Below are 21,877 nucleotides of genomic sequence, written 5' to 3'. Positions count from 1 at the left end.
AGAATCTCTTGTTTCATCAGTGCAAAAAATCCTGATTTATTTCCTAGCATAGCAGGGGCACCGTCGGTACATACATAACCAATAATTTTGATATCTAAATCATATTTCGCAAAGAAGTCCTTCACACACTGGAAGACATCTTTTCATTTTGTGGTTATTTTCAGATCTTCACAGAACAGGAAATCTTCCATTATGGCACCGTCATGGACATACCTCACTAGTGCGATGAGTTGACTGCAATTTGTAACATCAGTTGATTTGTCCAATTGGAGAGAGATTTTCAAGGGACTAGCCCTGATATCTGCGATAACTTGGTCAAAAAATGTCCGAACTCAAATCACCAATTCGCTTTTGAATAACATTATTTGATAACGGCACTAATTTAAGCTTGTTTGAGGCTTCTTTTCCCAGAACAATTGTTGCCATTTCTAATGCACACGGTTTTATCACCTCTTCTGCAATTGTATGGGGCTTCTTTGATTTGGCTACTTTATACGCCACGTGGTATGAAGCCATCAGCAGTGGTTTGTCAGCAGATATAAAACCTAATTTTGGAAAGGTTGCTCGAGAATCAAAGCGAACCCTTCTACCTTTTAACGATTCAACATCATTGCCTGCAACAGCTGCTCCACCATGCCGGTTGTTGAAGTGTTCCTGCAGCTTAGGTGGCTTTAAATTTGCGTTTGAAAGGGCAGCGTCACAAAGCATGCACTGGGGTTTTTGCAGATCCTCAGTTGTTCCGATGCAAGTGAAACCAAACTTCACATAATCATCATTTCATTTCATTTTCTTTGACATAATGAAGTTTTATGCACGAACACAGAATCAACAATGCACTGACTACCATAGCATCACGTATGGGTTTATATACTCTGCGAAACGTTCTAGACCATTCTCGAATATACGTCACATGATGTCATCGATTAATTCTGGATACTTCTTGAAGTTTCTCGAGTTACGATCACGTGAATACATAACATAAATAAATAACAGACACTTTAAGACGGCGTTCACGAACGTAACCTAATTAGTTGTGCCGGGTATTTAGGTCACGTTTCGTGTGTTGTTTGTTTACAGTTGTACATTAAGATTTCGGTCTGCGCCGGTGACGGTAGAAACGATAGTTTATCGTAACAAGGTAAAAAGCTACGTCTGTAACAAGAAAAATAAGAAATAAAAATCGAACGTAATTTTTGAATATGTAGGACAATACCCTTAATATAAACAAAAAAACTGAAATGTTATCTCGCACCCGCAAGGGGTGCAAGCACCCCTAGTTGGGAACCATTGCCTTAAAGGAAGGCCTGGCATGGCCAAGCGCGTAAGGCGTGCGACTCGTAATCCGAGGGTCGCGGGTTCGCGCCCGCGTCGCGCTAAACATGCTCGCCCTCCCAGCCGTGGGGGTGTATAATATGACGGTCAATCCCACTATTCGTTGGTAAAAGAGTAGCCCAAGAGTTGGCGGTGGGTGGTGATGACTAGCTGCCTTCCCTCTAGTCTTACACTGCTAAATTAGGGACGGCTAGCACAGATAGCCCTCGAGTAGCTTTGTGCGAAATTCCAAAACAAACAAACAAACAAAGCCTTAAAGGAAATGAAGACGTGATCACCGTAGGTTTAGCAACCTAGCTATGATTGTTATTATTATTATTATGATTTCCTGGTACTCAAAAAATAAATATGATTGTAAAAAGAAGGCACTTCGTTTAAAAATTTCTTTGATTTCTGGGAATGTCGATATTTTAATATCTGCATACTTCAGTGTTTCTTCAGCTTCATACAAACATTTAAAAACACTGATTAAAGTTCCACTAGTTTCGACATGCGCATGGTACTCGCGCCACCTATTGGTTAGAGATGTGAGCCATCATTATATATTTTTGAACTTTTCATGAAAAAAAAAAAAGAAATGTGATCTGATAATTCGTTTTCAATTTGAAAATTGGAAAGTTAAAATTTTGATGGGAACAAGCAAAAACATCTACAAATATTTGCTCGTGTAGTTCGAAGTCACACAACCTTCATTTTGTAACTTTGTTAAAATCATGGAAAAGGACACAACGGTGAAGTGTACAAATTCATTGATAGCAGTGTAATTAAGGTTCCATAATCAACAGTGGGGAATGAAACTGCTGACGTTTGGAAAAGGAAACATTACTTAAATATTAAAAAAAATATTTATTTAATAATAATAAGTAGATGAGAAGATAGAAAAAGGCGGTACAAAAGGAAGAACGGAGGAAGTTCAAAGTGTTTATGTTTGTAGGTTATTTAAGTGTCTGCCAATAAATCATAGTGTTATTCACAAGCTTCCAACAACCCATATTGTTAAAAAAGTCCTTCCGTCCGACGTTACGATTACAGTAATACAGATGGATTTAGAAAAGGACGATAGTAGAAGAAGTAAACTAAAACAACGAAGATATAGTTTTTTATTTCAAAAAAGTCAAACCAACTGTGACGTTTCTTCATCAACCTACATGGCATTGAAGAAATTGTCCCAGAATGTTCATCTTCAGTCGCTGTGTCAGAACTCACTTCAAAGTTATAAGCATGAGAATGAACAGTGCCGCCCTGGTGGGCCCTGAGCGAAGTATAAACTAGTACTACTCACCCCTCCCTCTTGATTTTAAGAAAATACCACACGATTTGATAAACTAAATTTATTTTTGATAAAAAAATACGAGACTAAAAATGAAAAAAAATATTTAAAACATGTCCAGGTGATTATAGCACAAGATTCATAATCTGTGGGTCTCGAGTTCGAATCCCACAATACATGCTCGCCCTTTCAGTCGTAGAGGTGTTATAAAATACGGTCAACACCACTGTTTGTTGACAAAAAGTAGCCCAAGGGTCAACGAAAGGTAGTGTTAAGTTGCTATCTTCCCTGGACTGGGCTACAATATTTCTGCAATAGCTTTGTGGACAACGTTTTAAACTGTCATTCCATTTCACTTGCTATATATTCAATAACAAACCAAAAACTACGAATACAAAAACAATAGTACGTTGTGTTTCATCGTAATCTTCTATTGATAATATTTGGTTTACGTTTGTTAGTTTCGTTAGGATCACACGAGCATATACAGTTGACAAAGGCCATTGAAGCAGATATTTATGGACTCACACAACACATCAGTCAATTCAATAGTAAGAGAAAAAGGAAAAGAATGTCCACCACAACAAGAAACCAGATAAAGGAAAGTGTTAAGTGTAGGTGAAAGTAGTCCTACTCATGAGATGTAACAACAATGTTAAGTACAAGCGAAGGATGTGATAAGGTGTAACAACAATGTTAAGTTGTGGTGAAAGAAGTACTACTGATGAGATATAACGACACTCTTGAGTTATGGTGAAGGCAGTGCTACTAATGAGATATAGCAACAATGTTAAGTTGTGGTGAAGGCAGTGCTACGAATGAGATATAGCAACAATGTTAAGTTGTGGTGAAGGCAGTGCTACTAATGAGATATGGCAACAATGTTAAGTTGTGGTGAAGGCAGTGCAATGAAAAAATATGGCAATGTTAAGTTGTGGTGAAGGCACTAATAATGAGATATGGCAACAATGTTAAGTTGTGGTGAAGGCAGTGCTACTAATGAGATATAGCAACAATGTTAAGTTGTGGTGAAGGAAGTGCTACTAATGAGATATGACAACAATGTTAAGTTGTGGTGAAGGCAGTGCTACTAATGAGATATGGCAACAATGTTAAGTTGTGGTGAAGGCAGTGCTACTAATGAGATATGGCAACAATGTTAAGTTGTGGTGAAGGCAGTGCTACTAATGAGATATAGCAACAATGTTAAGTTGTGGTGAAGGCAGTGCTACTAATGAGATATGGCAACAATGTTAAGTTGTGGTGAAGGCAGTGCTACTAATGAAATATGGCAACAATGTTAAGTTGTGGTGAAGGCAGTGCTACTAATGAGATATGGCAACAATGTTAAGTTGTGGTGAAGGCAGTGCTACTAATGAGATATGACAACAATGTTAAGTTATGGTGAAGGCAGTGCTACTAATGAGATATGACAACAATGTTAAGTTGTGGTGAAGGCAGTGCTACTAATAAAATATGACAACAATGTTAAGTTGTGGTGAAGGCAGTGCTACTAATGAGATATGGCAACAATGTTAAGTTGTGGTGAAGGCAGTGCTACTAATGAAATATGACAACAATGTTAAGTTGTGGTGAAGGCAGTGCTACTAATGAAATATGACAACAATGTTAAGTTGTGGTGAAGGCAGTGCTACTAATGAAATATGGCAACAATGTTAAGTTGTGGTGAAGGCAGTGCTACTAATGAAATATGGCAACAATGTTAAGTTGTGGTGAAGGCAGTGCTACTAATGAAATATGACAACAATGTTAAGTTGTGGTGAAGGCAGTGCTACTGGTGAAGGAGCTACTAATAAAATAACAACAATGTTAAGTTGTGGTGAAGGAAGTGCTACTAATAAGATATGGCAACAATGTTAAGTTGTGGTGAAGGCAGTGCTACTAATGAAATATGACAACAATGTTAAGTTGTGGTGAAGGAAGTGCTACTAATGAAATATGACAACAATGTTAAGTTGTGGTGAAGGCAGTGCTACTAATGAAATATGGCAACAATGTTAAGTTGTGGTGAAGGCAGTGCTACTAATGAGATATAACAACAATGTTGAGTTGTGGTGAAGGCAGTGCTACTAATGAGATATGGCAACAATGTTAAGTTGTGGTGAAAGCAGTGCTACTAATGAAATATGGCAACAATGTTAAGTTGTGGTGAAAGGAAGTGCTACTAATGAAATATGACAACAATGTTAAGTTGTGGTGAAGGCAGTGCTACTAATGAAATATGACAACAATGTTAAGTTGTGGTGAAGGCAGTGCTACTAATGAAATATGGCAACAATGTTAAGTTGTGGTGAAGGCAGTGCTACTAATGAGATATGGCAACAATGTTAAGTTGTGGTGAAGGCAGTGCTACTAATGAGATATAGCAACAATGTTAAGTTGTGGTGAAGGCAGTGCTACTAATGAGATATGGCAACAATGTTAAGTTGTGGTGAAGGAAGTGCTACTAATAAAATATGACAACAATGTTAAGTTGTGGTGAAGGCAGTGCTACTAATGAGATATGGCAACAATGTTAAGTTGTGGTGAAGGCAGTGCTACTAATGAAATATGGCAACAATGTTAAGTTGTGGTGAAGGCAGTGCTACTAATGAGATATGGCAACAATGTTAAGTTGTGGTGAAGGCAGTGCTACTAATGAGATATAGCAACAATGTTAAGTTGTGGTGAAGGCAGTGCTACTAATGAGATATGGCAACAATGTTAAGTTGTGGTGAAGGCAGTGCTACTAATGAAATATGGCAACAATGTTAAGTTGTGGTGAAGGAAGTGCTACTAATGAGATATGGCAACAATGTTAAGTTGTGGTGAAGGAAGTGCTACTAATAAAATATGACAACAATGTTAAGTTGTGGTGAAGGCAGTGCTACTAATGAGATATGGCAACAATGTTAAGTTGTGGTGAAGGCAGTGCTACTAATGAAATATGGCAACAATGTTAAGTTGTGGTGAAGGCAGTGCTACTAATGAGATATAGCAACAATGTTAAGTTGTGGTGAAGGCAGTGCTACTAATGAGATATGGCAACAATGTTAAGTTGTGGTGAAGGCAGTGCTACTAATGAAATATGGCAACAATGTTAAGTTGTGGTGAAGGCAGTGCTACTAATGAGATATAGCAACAATGTTAAGTTGTGGTGAAGGAAGTGCTACTAATGAAATATGACAACAATGTTAAGTTGTGGTGAAGGCAGTGCTACTAATGAGATATGGCAACAATGTTAAGTTGTGGTGAAGGAAGTGCTACTAATAAAATATGACAACAATGTTAAGTTGTGGTGAAGGCAGTGCTACTAATGAGATATGGCAACAATGTTAAGTTGTGGTGAAGGAAGTGCTACTAATGAAATATGACAACAATGTTAAGTTGTGGTGAAGGCAGTGCTACTAATGAAATATGGCAACAATGTTAAGTTGTGGTGAAGGCAGTGCTACTAATGAGATATGGCAACAATGTTAAGTTGTGGTGAAGGCAGTGCTACTAATGAAATATGGCAACAATGTTAAGTTGTGGTGAAGGCAGTGCTACTAATGAAATATGGCAACAATGTTAAGTTGTGGTGAAGGCAGTGCTACTAATGAGATATGACAACAATGTTAAGTTGTGGTGAAGGAAGTGCTACTAATGAGATATGGCAACAATGTTAAGTTGTGGTGAAGGAAGTGCTACTAATGAAATATGACAACAATGTTAAGTTGTGGTGAAGGAAGTGCTACTAATAAAATATGACAACAATGTTAAGTTGTGGTGAAGGCAGTGCTACTAATGAGATATGGCAACAATGTTAAGTTGTGGTGAAGGCAGTGCTACTAATGAAATATAGCAACAATGTTAAGTTGTGGTGAAGGCAGTGCTACTAATGAGATATGGCAACAATGTTAAGTTGTGGTGAAGAAAGTGCTACTAATGAAATATGACAACAATGTTAAGTTGTGGTGAAGGAAGTGCTACTAATGAAATATGACAACAATGTTAAGTTGTGGTGAAGGAAGTGCTACTAATGAAATATGACAACAATGTTAAGTTGTGGTGAAGGAAGTGCTACTAATGAAATATGGCAACAATGTTAAGTTGTGGTGAAGGAAGTGCTACTAATGAGTTGTAACAACAATGTTAAGTTGTGGTGAAGGCAGTGCTACTAATGAGATATGGCAACAATGTTAAGTTGTGGTGAAGGAAGTGCTACTAATGAAATATGACAACAATGTTAAGTTGTGGTGAAGGAAGTGCTACTAATGAAATATGACAACAATGTTAAGTTGTGGTGAAGGAAGTGCTACTAATGAAATATGACAACAATGTTAAGTTGTGGTGAAGGAAGTGCTACTGATAAGTTGTAACAACAATGTTGAGTTGTGGTGAAGGCAGTGCTACTAATGAGATATGGCAACAATGTTAAGTTGTGGTGAAGGAAGTGCTACTAATGAAATATGACAACAATGTTAAGTTGTGGTGAAGGAAGTGCTACTAATGAAATATGACAACAATGTTAAGTTGTGGTGAAGGCAGTGCTACTAATGAAATATGACAACAATGTTAAGTTGTGGTGAAGGCAGTGCTACTAATGAGATATGGCAACAATGTTAAGTTGTGGTGAAGGCAGTGCTACTAATGAGATATGGCAACAATGTTAAGTTGTGGTGAAGGCAGTGCTACTAATGAGATATGGCAACAATGTTAAGTTGTGGTGAAGGAAGTGCTACTAATAAAATATGACAACAATGTTAAGTTGTGGTGAAGGCAGTGCTACTAATGAGATATGGCAACAATGTTAAGTTGTGGTGAAGGCAGTGCTACTAATGAAATATGGCAACAATGTTAAGTTGTGGTGAAGGCAGTGCTACTAATGAGATATGGCAACAATGTTAAGTTGTGGTGAAGGCAGTGCTACTAATGAAATATGGCAACAATGTTAAGTTGTGGTGAAGGAAGTGCTACTAATGAGATATGGCAACAATGTTAAGTTGTGGTGAAGGAAGTGCTACTAATGAAATATGACAACAATGTTAAGTTGTGGTGAAGGAAGTGCTACTAATGAAATATGACAACAATGTTAAGTTGTGGTGAAGGCAGTGCTACTAATGAAATATGGCAACAATGTTAAGTTGTGGTGAAGGCAGTGCTACTAATGAAATATGGCAACAATGTTAAGTTGTGGTGAAGGCAGTGCTACTAATGAAATATGGCAACAATGTTAAGTTGTGGTGAAGGCAGTGCTACTAATGAAATATGGCAACAATGTTAAGTTGTGGTGAAGGAAGTGCTACTAATGAGATATGGCAACAATGTTAAGTTGTGGTGAAGGAAGTGCTACTAATAAAATATGACAACAATGTTAAGTTGTGGTGAAGGAAGTGCTACTAATAAAATATGACAACAATGTTAAGTTGTGGTGAAGGCAGTGCTACTAATGAGATATGGCAACAATGTTAAGTTGTGGTGAAGGCAGTGCTACTAATGAAATATGGCAACAATGTTAAGTTGTGGTGAAGGCAGTGCTACTAATGAGATATAGCAACAATGTTAAGTTGTGGTGAAGGCAGTGCTACTAATGAGATATGGCAACAATGTTAAGTTGTGGTGAAGGCAGTGCTACTAATGAGATATGGCAACAATGTTAAGTTGTGGTGAAGGCAGTGCTACTAATGAAATATGACAACAATGTTAAGTTGTGGTGAAGGAAGTGCTACTAATGAAATATGACAACAATGTTAAGTTGTGGTGAAGGAAGTGCTACTAATGAAATATGACAACAATGTTAAGTTGTGGTGAAGGAAGTGCTACTGATAAGTTATAACAACAATGTTAAGTTGTGGTGAAGGCAGTGCTACTAATGAGATATGGCAACAATGTTAAGTTGTGGTGAAGGAAGTGCTACTAATGAAATATGACAACAATGTTAAGTTGTGGTGAAGGAAGTGCTACTAATGAAATATGACAACAATGTTAAGTTGTGGTGAAGGCAGTGCTACTAATGAGATATGGCAACAATGTTAAGTTGTGGTGAAGGCAGTGCTACTAATGAGATATAGCAACAATGTTAAGTTGTGGTGAAGGCAGTGCTACTAATGAGATATAACGACACGGTTGAGTTATGGTGAAGGCAGTGCTATTAATGAGATATGGCAACAATGTTAAGTTGTGGTGAAGGAAGTGCTACTAATGAAATATGGCAACAATGTTAAGTTGTGGTGAAGGCAGTGCTACTAATGAGATATGGCAACAATGTTAAGTTGTGGTGAAGGCAGTGCTACTAATGAGATATGGCAACAATGTTAAGTTGTGGTGAAGGAAGTGCTACTAATGAAATATGACAACAATGTTAAGTTGTGGTGAAGGAAGTGCTACTAATAAAATATGACAACAATGTTAAGTTGTGGTGAAGGCAGTGCTACTAATGAGATATGGCAACAATGTTAAGTTGTGGTGAAGGCAGTGCTACTAATGAAATATGGCAACAATGTTAAGTTGTGGTGAAGGCAGTGCTACTAATGAAATATGGCAACAATGTTAAGTTGTGGTGAAGGCAGTGCTACTAATGAGATATAGCAACAATGTTAAGTTGTGGTGAAGGCAGTGCTACTAATGAGATATGGAAACAATGTTAAGTTGTGGTGAAGGCAGTGCTACTAATGAAATATGGCAACAATGTTAAGTTGTGGTGAAGGAAGTGCTACTAATGAGATATGGCAACAATGTTAAGTTGTGGTGAAGGAAGTGCTACTAATAAAATATGACAACAATGTTAAGTTGTGGTGAAGGAAGTGCTACTAATAAAATATGACAACAATGTTAAGTTGTGGTGAAGGCAGTGCTACTAATGAGATATGGCAACAATGTTAAGTTGTGGTGAAGGCAGTGCTACTAATGAAATATGGCAACAATGTTAAGTTGTGGTGAAGGCAGTGCTACTAATGAGATATAGCAACAATGTTAAGTTGTGGTGAAGGCAGTGCTACTAATGAGATATGGCAACAATGTTAAGTTGTGGTGAAGGCAGTGCTACTAATGAAATATGGCAACAATGTTAAGTTGTGGTGAAGGAAGTGCTACTAATGAGATATGGCAACAATGTTAAGTTGTGGTGAAGGAAGTGCTACTAATGAAATATGACAACAATGTTAAGTTGTGGTGAAGGAAGTGCTACTAATAAAATATGACAACAATGTTAAGTTGTGGTGAAGGCAGTGCTACTAATGAGATATGGCAACAATGTTAAGTTGTGGTGAAGGCAGTGCTACTAATGAAATATGGCAACAATGTTAAGTTGTGGTGAAGGCAGTGCTACTAATGAGATATAGCAACAATGTTAAGTTGTGGTGAAGGCAGTGCTACTAATGAAATATGGCAACAATGTTAAGTTGTGGTGAAGGCAGTGCTACTAATGAAATATGGCAACAATGTTAAGTTGTGGTGAAGGAAGTGCTACTAATGAAATATGGCAACAATGTTAAGTTGTGGTGAAGGAAGTGCTACTAATGAAATATGACAACAATGTTAAGTTGTGGTGAAGGAAGTGCTACTAATGAAATATGACAACAATGTTAAGTTGTGGTGAAGGAAGTGCTACTGTTAAGTTGTGGTGAAGGAAGTGCTACTAATATACAACAATGTTAAGTTGTGGTGAAGGCAGTGCTACTAATGAGATATGACAACAATGTTAAGTTGTGGTGAAGGCAACAATGTTGGCAACAATGTTAAGTTGTGGTGAAGGAAGTGCTACTAATGAAATATGACAACAATGTTAAGTTGTGGTGAAGGAAGTGCTACTAATGAAATATGACAACAATGTTAAGTTGTGGTGAAGGAAGTGCTACTAATGAAATATGACAACAATGTTAAGTTGTGGTGAAGGAAGTGCTACTAATAAGATATAACAACAATGTTAAGTTGTGGTGAAGGCAGTGCTACTAATGAGATATGACAACAATGTTAAGTTGTGGTGAAGGAAGTGCTACTAATGAAATATGACAACAATGTTAAGTTGTGGTGAAGGAAGTGCTACTAATGAAATATGACAACAATGTTAAGTTGTGGTGAAGGCAGTGCTACTAATGAATATGGCAACAATGTTAAGTTGTGGTGAAGGCAGTGCTACTAATGAGATATATGGCAACAATGTTAAGTTGTGGTGAAGGCAGTGCTACTAATGAGATATGGCAACAATGTTAAGTTGTGGTGAAGGCAGTGCTACTAATGAGATATGGCAACAATGTTAAGTTGTGGTGAAGGAAGTGCTACTAATGAAATATGGCAACAATGTTAAGTTGTGGTGAAGGCAGTGCTACTAATGAGATATGGCAACAATGTTAAGTTGTGGTGAAGGCAGTGCTACTAATGAAATATGGCAACAATGTTAAGTTGTGGTGAAGGAAGTGCTACTAATAAAATATGACAACAATGTTAAGTTGTGGTGAAGGAAGTGCTACTAATAAAATATGACAACAATGTTAAGTTGTGGTGAAGGCAGTGCTACTAATGAGATATGGCAACAATGTTAAGTTGTGGTGAAGGCAGTGCTACTAATGAAATATGGCAACAATGTTAAGTTGTGGTGAAGGCAGTGCTACTAATGAGATATGGCAACAATGTTAAGTTGTGGTGAAGGCAGTGCTACTAATGAGATATAACAACAATGTTAAGTTGTGGTGAAGGCAGTGCTACTAATGTTAAGTTGTGGTGAAGGCAGTGCTACTAATGAGATATGGCAACAATGTTAAGTTGTGGTGAAGGAAGTGCTACTAATGAAATATGGCAACAATGTTAAGTTGTGGTGAAGGCAGTGCTACTAATGAGATATGGCAACAATGTTAAGTTGTGGTGAAGGCAGTGCTACTAATGAGATATGGCAACAATGTTAAGTTGTGGTGAAGGCAGTGCTACTAATGAAATATGACAACAATGTTAAGTTGTGGTGAAGGAAGTGCTACTAATGAAATATGACAACAATGTTAAGTTGTGGTGAAGGCAGTGCTACTAATGAAATATGGCAACAATGTTAAGTTGTGGTGAAGGCAGTGCTACTAATGAAATATGGCAACAATGTTAAGTTGTGGTGAAGGCAGTGCTACTAATGAGATATGGCAACAATGTTAAGTTGTGGTGAAGGCAGTGCTACTAATGAAATATGGCAACAATGTTAAGTTGTGGTGAAGGCAGTGCTACTAATGAAATATGGCAACAATGTTAAGTTGTGGTGAAGGCAGTGCTACTAATGAAATATGGCAACAATGTTAAGTTGTGGTGAAGGCAGTGCTACTAATGAGATATAGCAACAATGTTAAGTTGTGGTGAAGGCAGTGCTACTAATGAGATATGACAACAATGTTAAGTTGTGGTGAAGGCAGTGCTACTAATGAAATATGGCAACAATGTTAAGTTGTGGTGAAGGAAGTGCTACTAATGAGATATGGCAACAATGTTAAGTTGTGGTGAAGGAAGTGCTACTAATGAAATATGACAACAATGTTAAGTTGTGGTGAAGGAAGTGCTACTAATAAAATATGACAACAATGTTAAGTTGTGGTGAAGGCAGTGCTACTAATGAGATATGGCAACAATGTTAAGTTGTGGTGAAGGCAGTGCTACTAATGAAATATGGCAACAATGTTAAGTTGTGGTGAAGGCAGTGCTACTAATGAGATATAGCAACAATGTTAAGTTGTGGTGAAGGCAGTGCTACTAATGAGATATGGCAACAATGTTAAGTTGTGGTGAAGGCAGTGCTACTAATGAAATATGGCAACAATGTTAAGTTGTGGTGAAGGCAGTGCTACTAATGAAATATGGCAACAATGTTAAGTTGTGGTGAAGGAAGTGCTACTAATAAGATATGGCAACAATGTTAAGTTGTGGTGAAGGAAGTGCTACTAATGAAATATGACAACAATGTTAAGTTGTGGTGAAGGAAGTGCTACTAATGAAATATGACAACAATGTTAAGTTGTGGTGAAGGAAAGTGCTACTAATAAAGATATAACAACAATGTTAAGTTGTGGTGAAGGCAGTGCTACTAATGAGATATGGCAACAATGTTAAGTTGTGGTGAAGGCAGTGCTACTAATGAGATATGGCAACAATGTTAAGTTGTGGTGAAGGCAGTGCTACTAATGAGATATGGCAACAATGTTAAGTTGTGGTGAAGGCAGTGCTACTAATGAGATATAATGAAGCAACAATGTTAAGTTGTGGTGAAGGCAGTGCTACTAATGAGATATGGCAACAATGTTAAGTTGTGGTGAAGGAAGTGCTACTAATGAAAATGAAATATGGCAACAATGTTAAGTTGTGGTGAAGGAAGTGCTACTAATGAAATATGACAACAATGTTAAGTTGTGGTGAAGGAAGTGCTACTAATGAAATATGACAACAATGTTAAGTTGTGGTGAAGGAAGTGCTACTGATAAGTTGTAACAACAATGTTGAGTTGTGGTGAAGGAAGTGCTACTAATGAAATATGACAACAATGTTAAGTTGTGGTGAAGGCAGTGCTACTAATGAGATATGACAACAATGTTAAGTTGTGGTGAAGGCAGTGCTACTAATGAAATATGGCAACAATGTTAAGTTGTGGTGAAGGCAGTGCTACTAATGAGATATAGCAACAATGTTAAGTTGTGGTGAAGGCAGTGCTACTAATGAGATATGGCAACAATGTTAAGTTGTGGTGAAGGCAGTGCTACTAATGAAATATGGCAACAATGTTAAGTTGTGGTGAAGGCAGTGCTACTAATGAAATATGGCAACAATGTTAAGTTGTGGTGAAGGCAGTGCTACTAATGAGATATAGCAACAATGTTAAGTTGTGGTGAAGGCAGTGCTACTAATGAGATATGGCAACAATGTTAAGTTGTGGTGAAGGCAGTGCTACTAATGAAATATGGCAACAATGTTAAGTTGTGGTGAAGGAAGTGCTACTAATGAGATATGGCAACAATGTTAAGTTGTGGTGAAGGAAGTGCTACTAATAAAATATGACAACAATGTTAAGTTGTGGTGAAGGAAGTGCTACTAATAAAATATGACAACAATGTTAAGTTGTGGTGAAGGCAGTGCTACTAATGAGATATGGCAACAATGTTAAGTTGTGGTGAAGGCAGTGCTACTAATGAAATATGGCAACAATGTTAAGTTGTGGTGAAGGCAGTGCTACTAATGAGATATAGCAACAATGTTAAGTTGTGGTGAAGGCAGTGCTACTAATGAGATATGGCAACAATGTTAAGTTGTGGTGAAGGCAGTGCTACTAATGAAATATGGCAACAATGTTAAGTTGTGGTGAAGGCAGTGCTACTAATGAGATATGGCAACAATGTTAAGTTGTGGTGAAGGAAGTGCTACTAATGAAATATGGCAACAATGTTAAGTTGTGGTGAAGGAAGTGCTACTAATGAAATATGACAACAATGTTAAGTTGTGGTGAAGGAAGTGCTACTAATGAAATATGACAACAATGTTAAGTTGTGGTGAAGGAAGTGCTACTAAGAAATATGACAACATATGCTAACAACAATGTTAAGTTGTGGTGAAGGCAGTGCTACTAATAAGATATGGCAACAATGTTAAGTTGTGGTGAAGGAAGTGCTACTAATGAAATATGACAACAATGTTAAGTTGTGGTGAAGGAAGTGCTACTAATGAAATATGACAACAATGTTAAGTTGTGGTGAAGGCAGTGCTACTAATGAAATATGACAACAATGTTAAGTTGTGGTGAAGGAAGTGCTACTAATGAGATATAACAACAATGTTAAGTTGTGGTGAAGGCAGTGCTACTAATGAGATATGGCAACAATGTTAAGTTGTGGTGAAGGAAGTGCTACTAATGAAATATGGCAACAATGTTAAGTTGTGGTGAAGGCAGTGCTACTAATGAGATATGGCAACAATGTTAAGTTGTGGTGAAGGAAGTGCTACTAATGAAATATGACAACTAATGAAGGAGTGCTACTAATGAGCAACAATGTTAAGTTGTGGTGAAGGAAGTGCTACTAATAAAATATGACAACAATGTTAAGTTGTGGTGAAGGAAGTGCTACTAATAAAATATGACAACAATGTTAAGTTGTGGTGAAGTGAAAATATGCTACTAATAATGAAATATGACAACAATGTTAAGTTGTGGTGAAGGAAGTGCTACTAATGAAATATGAACAACAATGTTAAGTTGTGGTGAAGGCAGTGCTAATGAACTACTAATGAAATATGGCAACAATGTTAAGTTGTGGTGAAGGCAGTGCTACTAATGAGATATAGCAACAATGTTAAGTTGTGGTGAAGGCAGTGCTACTAATGAGATATGGCAACAATGTTAAGTTGTGGTGAAGGCAGTGCTACTAATGAAATATGGCAACAATGATAAGTTGTGGTGAAGGAAGTGCTACTAATGAGATATGTCAACAATGTTAAGTTGTGGTGAAGGAAATGCTACTAATGAGATATGGCAACAATGTTAAGTTGTGGTGAAGGAAGTGCTACTAATAAAATATTTCAACAATGTTAAGTTGTGGTGAAGGCAGTGCTACTAATGAGATATGGCAACAATGTTAAGTTGTGGTGAAGGCAGTGCTACTAATGAAATATAGCAACAATGTTAAGTTGTGGTGAAGGCAGTGCTACTAATGAAATATGACAACAATGTTAAGTTGTGGTGAAGAAAGTGCTACTAATGAAATATAACAACAATGTTAAGTTGTGGTGAAGGAAGTGCTACTAATGAAATATGACAACAATGTTAAGTTGTGGTGAAGGAAGTGCTACTAATGAAATATAACAACAATGTTAAGTTGTGGTGAAGGAAGTGCTACTAATGAAATATGACAACAATGTTAAGTTGTGGTGAAGGAAGTGCTACTGGTAAGTTGTAACAACAATGTTGAGTTGTGGTGAAGGCAGTGCTACTAATAAGATGTGGCAACAATGTTAAGTTGTGGTGAAGGAAGTGCTACTAATGAACTATGACAACAATGTTAAGTTGTGGTGAAGGAAGTGCTACTAATGAAATATGACAACAATGTTAAGTTGTGGTGAAGGAAGTGCTACTGATAAGTTGTAATAACAATGTTGAGTACTGGTGAAGGATGTGCTACTGACGAGATGTAACAACAATGTTAAGTGCAAGTGAAGGATGTGATAAGATGTAACAACAATGTTAAGTGCAAGTGAAGGATGTGATAAGATGTAACAACAATGTTAACTTGTGGTGAAGGAAGTGTAACTGATATGGTGTAAAAACAATGTTAAATGTAGGTGAAGGAAGTGCTACTGATAAAATATAACAACAATGTTGAGTTGTGGTGAAGGAAGCGCTACTGATGAGATATAACGGCAGTGTTGAGTACTGGTTAAGTACTGATGAGATGTAACAACAATGTTAAGTGTAGGTGAAGGAAGTGCTACTGATAAAATGTAACAACAACCGTAAGTTCTGGTATTAGAATAAAGACCTGATGTTGATTTCGAGATGTGGCTGGAAACTTGCACTTTTTTTATTTTGTTTTTGTAAATTTTAATAGTTCTTTATTAATATGTATTATTTTGCTTTAGAATTTCGCTCAAAGCTACACGATGGCTATCTGCGCTAACTGTCCCTAATATAGCAGTGTAAGATTATAGAGAAGGCAGCTAGTCATCACCACTCACCGCCAACTGTTGGGCTACTCTTTCACCAACGAACAGTTGGACTGACCGTAACATTATAACGCTTCCTCTGCTGAAAGGGTGAGCATGTTTGGTGTGATGGGGATTCGAACCCGCGAGCCTCAGATAACGAGTCAAGCACCTTAATCACCATGGTCGTGCCAGGCAATATATATATATACTTACTATATTCTGAGTATATTTTGGTTCGAAAGGTTCTTTTTCGTAACCATAGCCTTCAATTTGAGAATGACCGTGTTGTTCTTGCTCGGCTGTAAGCTTGGTATGATAAACACTTAGTGTTCTTGACACTTTTCGATGTCAGTTTTACTGTTTTCATTAAAACACTGAAACTTCAGTCTTCTTATATAGGTACTGCGCCCACTGTTACTCATTCACACACATATAAATCGTTCTTATAAAATGCAAATAGCCTTCTTCATAAATATAGCCGAACATTGCTGAGGTGTGAACACTAGTAAACTTCATAAGTAACATTTCTAACATGAATCGGGATGCAATCTAATTTAAGTAGCGATTGTAGTTACTTAGTCGATCTATGAATTAAAATACATAACTTCTGTGATTATATTTATGGAATTGAAACTCAAAATGTGAACTCCTAACACTTACCTAAAGAGGGCGTTATAGACAACACGTTCACTTCCTTCTTGAAGAATTTTCTTCCGTTATTTTTCTGCTGGCTTCGTCGTTGTTAACGTCAGGGTAATTTCGGACAAAGTTCCGTCAGTTTGTGTTATTAGATCAATGAAAGGAAGGTCGTGGTGAAAGGAAGGTAAACTTGACAGAAGAAACTAGGTTTGTTTTGTGCCACAAAAATGCATGTTTGGAAACAAGGTCAATGAAAACATGGGTCAGTTTACCAAACAAATATCAGAAACCAAAACCAGAAGGCACATTACTGGTTTCTATTTTATATAAGCATCCATTCCTCAATTTATGAAAACAACTGTCACGTGGAAACAACATAAAAGAATTACAAACCTACACAGGCACGGACAACAGTATACATCTCAAAAGAAACTTGAAAAGAAGCCAGAAGGTGCAGACTGCTAGAGAAAGTAAATAATAACAGAAGGTAGAATGAAGGTAGGATATAGAAAGAAGAAATATATGATCAAATAGAGAAACAATTAATATAAAGAATGAACAGTTTTTAATAACATTTAATGTAGTTGTCCAATAAAATAGTTACTTCTTTAAACCTCTATACAATATATGTATATAGACAATATGCGCAAACACACAATAAAATAATGTTTTTATTTAATTTTTAATTTCCACTTAACTAACCTCATTGTTTTACTACATACTATAACAACTGTTCTACTAACTTGTTTTGCTATTTTGCTACACACTATAACAACAGTCCTCACTAACTTGTTTTACTACACACTTTTACAACTGTCCTTACTAACTTGTTTTACTACACACTATAACAAGTGTCCTTACTAACTTGTTTTACTACACACTATAACAAGTGTCCTTACTAACTTGTTTTACTACACACTATAACAAGTGTCCTTACTAACTTGTTTTACTACACACTATAACAACTGTTCTACTAACTTGTTTTACTACACATTATAACAACTGTCCTTACTAACTTGTTTTACTACACACTATAACAAGTGTCCTTACTAACTTGTTTTACTACACACTATAACAAGTGTCCTTACTAACTTGTTTTACTACACATTATAACAACTGTCCTTACTAACTTGTTTTACTACACACTATAACAAGTGTCCTTACTAACTTGTTTTACTACACATTATAACAACTGTCCTTACTAACTTGTTTTACTACACACTATAACAAGTGTCCTTACTAACTTGTTTTACTACACATTATAACAACTGTCCTTACTAACTTGTTTTACTACTCACTATAACAAGTGTCCTTACTAACTTGTTTTACTACACATTATAACAACTGTCCTTACTAACTTGTTTTACTACACACTATAACAAGTGTCCTTACTAACTTGTTTTACTACACACTATAACAACTGTCCTTACTAACTTGTTTTACTACACATTATAACAACTGTCCTTACTAACTTGTTTTTCTACACATTATAACAACTGTCCTTACTAACTTGTTTTACTACTCACTATAACAAGTGTCCTTACTAACTTGTTTTACTACACATTATAACAACTGTCCTTACTAACTTGTTTTACTACATAATATTACTAGATCTACTAAAGTGTTTTATCCCACACTATCACTCTCTCTACTAACGTATTTATTACGTACTACCACTAGTCCTATTTAACTACAGCTTGTCCTATAGGTGGTGTAATACATAATTATTATTGGCCTTACTCGTGTGTAACTACGTTTCATAACTAGCTTCAAGTACTTGGTTAGTTATGCATATCGAAAAAACATAGAATATATATATATATATATATATATATAAAGATAAAACAATATGATAAATCTTATTACGTCCTTTACTTTCATTTGGTTTTCTGATACAACGATTGTTTACGTCATAAATTCGTTACATGGAGACAAATTTATACATTTGATAGTTATGTCCTATAGTTACTCTATACAAAAGATCTAAACAAGAAGTGTATAATACAATAACTGGGTTGTATTTACCTGGCCCTTATGAGAATCTCTTCTTAGATCAACGTTTCTTCTTCCAGAATCTTCCAACCGTGGAGCAGCCTGTTGATTCCTTCTCATGCTGCTCAGTTTGGCTTCTTTAGCTTTCAGGGAGCTGAAAATATAAGATAGAAGGCGTAAGTGTTAGAGTCCCGGTTTCATCATAAGACAGCCCATGTTTCCTGTTACAAAACCTACACACTCAAAATGTTTCCTGTTACAAAACCTACACACTCAAAATGTTTACTGTTACAAAACCTACACGCTCCAAATGTTTCCTGTTACAAAACATACACGCTCCAAATGTTTCCTGTTACAAAACATACACACTCAAAATGTTTCCTGTTACAAAACCTACACACTAAAATGTTTCCTGTTACAAAACCTACACACTAAAATGTCGAGTAGTTATAGATGACGTTCCTACAAATTAACGGATACAAAGATAGAAATATGTTTTAACGCTTCTTGTAACATAAACAAATTCTACATACCTGTGTTCACTTAAAAATGCTCATTTCATTAGTTATGTATCCATATCCGTAAGGAAATAACTCATCTTTTGAATTAAGAAAGAAAATGAAAGTTTTCAATGAAGATGGTCTAAGTTTTATAACGTGTAGAGTTGCAGGCAGTGTTCAAATGGTGGTTCTCTAATTTTGTGTGAACTTTATGGAAGTGAGGGGACGAATCATCGAATGAATCACATCGGTAAGAAACTAGTTTCAGAGTGTAGAGTAAAACAATGTTTAGTATATATATATATAAACGTTAACTTAATAATAAAATGATTGATTTTCAAAGAGAGAGCTGTTTTCTTAACGTGTTAAAGTACCTAAAGTGTGAAAATGCATATTAACCATTTATTGGTCGGCGATTATGAACAAAACTGTTTTTTTTTTCTTTTAGGTTTAACCCCACTATTTCGTTACGAAAGCTTCTGAGTAGATTTGATTGTTTACTTTAGTTCAAAACGACATTAGAATATCTGATGCGTCTATCGGGGGAAAACGAACCTCGGATTTTAACGTTAAGTCCATTAACTTATCTCTGACCAACCGGGGGACTTTTGTATAGGGCCCGGCATGGCCGGGTGGTTAAGGCACTCGACTCGTAATCTGATGGTCATGGGTTCGCGTTCCCATCACACTAAATATGTTCGCCCTTTCAGCCGTGGGGGCGTTATATGGACGGGCAATCCCGCTGTCCGTTGGTAAAATTGTAGCCTAAGGGTTACTTGTACTAGCCGTCCTTAATTTAGAAGTGACAGACTAGAGGGAGGACAGTTAGTCATCACCATTCACCGCCAACTCTTGGACTACTTCTCACCAACAAATAGTGGGATTGACCGTGACTTTACAACGCTGAAAGGTCGAGATGTTTAGTGACGAATTTGGATCAGCGACTCGCAAAGCTTCGAATTCATAATTCAGGAATGGTAACCAATAGCCACGCCCAGCCTCACGTCATACATCATGTAGTTTGTTAGTAAACATATGTACCTGCTGTTTAGGATTCATAAAATATAAGTAAAACACGTCTGCACGCTGCTTGGCCCAGTGTTTATCGTGCCAGGCTGACGATATGAGATTACAAGCTTCGCGTCCCATTACTATCAAAAAATAAAATCAAGCCCAAGCGTTCATAAGAATATATGTAGGTCGAATTCCTTTATATTGTTTACATCTCTTTATCACCAAAAATACTTTCGCATCACACGCTTTTGGGACCGTGGGTGTGTTATAAAAGTGACTGTCGCATCTTACTATTCAGTTTGGCAAGAGCTAACCCAGGGTAGTAATGTCGACTAGCTATTCTTCATATATTTCCATCACTACTAAATTTGGAACGGCTATAGTGCATATAGCCTTTATGAAGCGCGAAATCCAACAAACAAGTTCGTTAGATTTTAAGGATGATATACTGAACAAAGTTTAACTAATAATTATACCTCACCAGAAACGTATTGTTACGAAATATTGTGAACATTTAGCAAGCGATTAAGCTATTCGTAAAATCCGTACAGCGTACGGCAGAAATAAGGCGTACTCTTGCAGTTCTTTGATACGCTGATTGAGAACAAACTTTTCTTCTTCTGTGGAGGTCATAATTTGAAGTAACCTTTCGAGTTCAGACGCTGATCGCTTGGACTCCTCCTTCGCCTTGGCTAATTCCTTCTCAGAATCAGTTTTTATTTTCTCCAGTTCAGAGTTTTTCTGCTGTAGTTCTGCCACCTGCTGGACAAACTCTTCAGCCTGACCTGTCTCTAACTGTATAAAGAGAAGTTTATGCACAACAAGGAAGGAGAAAAAACGCCATCTTTTGATACACTTTTCTGATAATTAGTTATCATTTCGATCATTTGTTTAGGGAAAACTAATTTGTTATTTATTACACATTTTAAAATAGTTTTTGAAGCTCAAAAAATACACCAATTTATATTTCTTTATTATTAACGTGATACATTTCTTAACCAACAATCTCCAGCTATTTAATACGATATATATATTAGTGTTAGTTCACCTTTAAGACGCTATTTGAACTACGGGTAAGATAATGGGTAATTAAAACTTATTTCTTTCATCTTATTATCAACCCTAACAACAGTAATCCGAACTACGATTTACAATGTATTTAATGTTGAGCAACAACTTTCAAATATTAGGGCTACAGTTTTGTTAGTTTTCCGTAAAGTCTAGAACCATATGTGGCTTGCATCTTCTCACCAATTCAGATACGTGACGGATTACAGCTGTCAAAGTACAAAAGGTCGAGTTAATCCTGCTGTTAATCCAAATCCTCATAAAATTCGTAGAAGTGCTGCAGCGATGCCTGTGGTTCTGAACATTCTGGACACCCAGCAGATAAAGTATTAGGTTTTATTAAACCAGGTTCCATTTAGGTCTTCAGACTTTGATTTCGAAGTTCAAAGTTTCAAAAACTTTCGACAGTTTAGAAAAAAGATTAATTGCT

General features: G+C 36.6%; 1 protein-coding gene across 2 annotated transcripts in view; it reads right to left on the bottom strand.

The window, feature by feature from the left end:
• The window catches only part of LOC143238170 (uncharacterized), a 117,835-nt gene that overhangs the window by 8,459 nt on the left and 87,499 nt on the right, over nucleotides 1-21,877 (bottom strand). Inside the window, exons 9-11 of one of the 2 annotated variants that reach the window (XR_013020439.1) lie at nucleotides 20,954-21,174; nucleotides 18,899-19,019; nucleotides 16,895-17,334 (exon numbers count right to left, since the gene is read on the bottom strand). Coding sequence is in view for 1 of the 2 variants with exons in the window: in XM_076478163.1 (XP_076334278.1) it covers nucleotides 18,899-19,019; nucleotides 20,954-21,174 (342 nt within the window). In the remaining variant the exon portion in view is untranslated. The remainder of the gene's footprint in view (nucleotides 1-16,894; nucleotides 17,335-18,898; nucleotides 19,020-20,953; nucleotides 21,175-21,877) is intronic. The other variant, XM_076478163.1, reaches the window with a different exon arrangement.

The sequence above is a fragment of the Tachypleus tridentatus genome, chromosome 13, assembly GCF_004210375.1.
Source record: "Tachypleus tridentatus isolate NWPU-2018 chromosome 13, ASM421037v1, whole genome shotgun sequence".
Lineage (NCBI taxonomy): Eukaryota > Metazoa > Arthropoda > Merostomata > Xiphosura > Limulidae > Tachypleus > Tachypleus tridentatus.
This window is presented reverse-complemented; position numbering and strand designations above follow the sequence as displayed.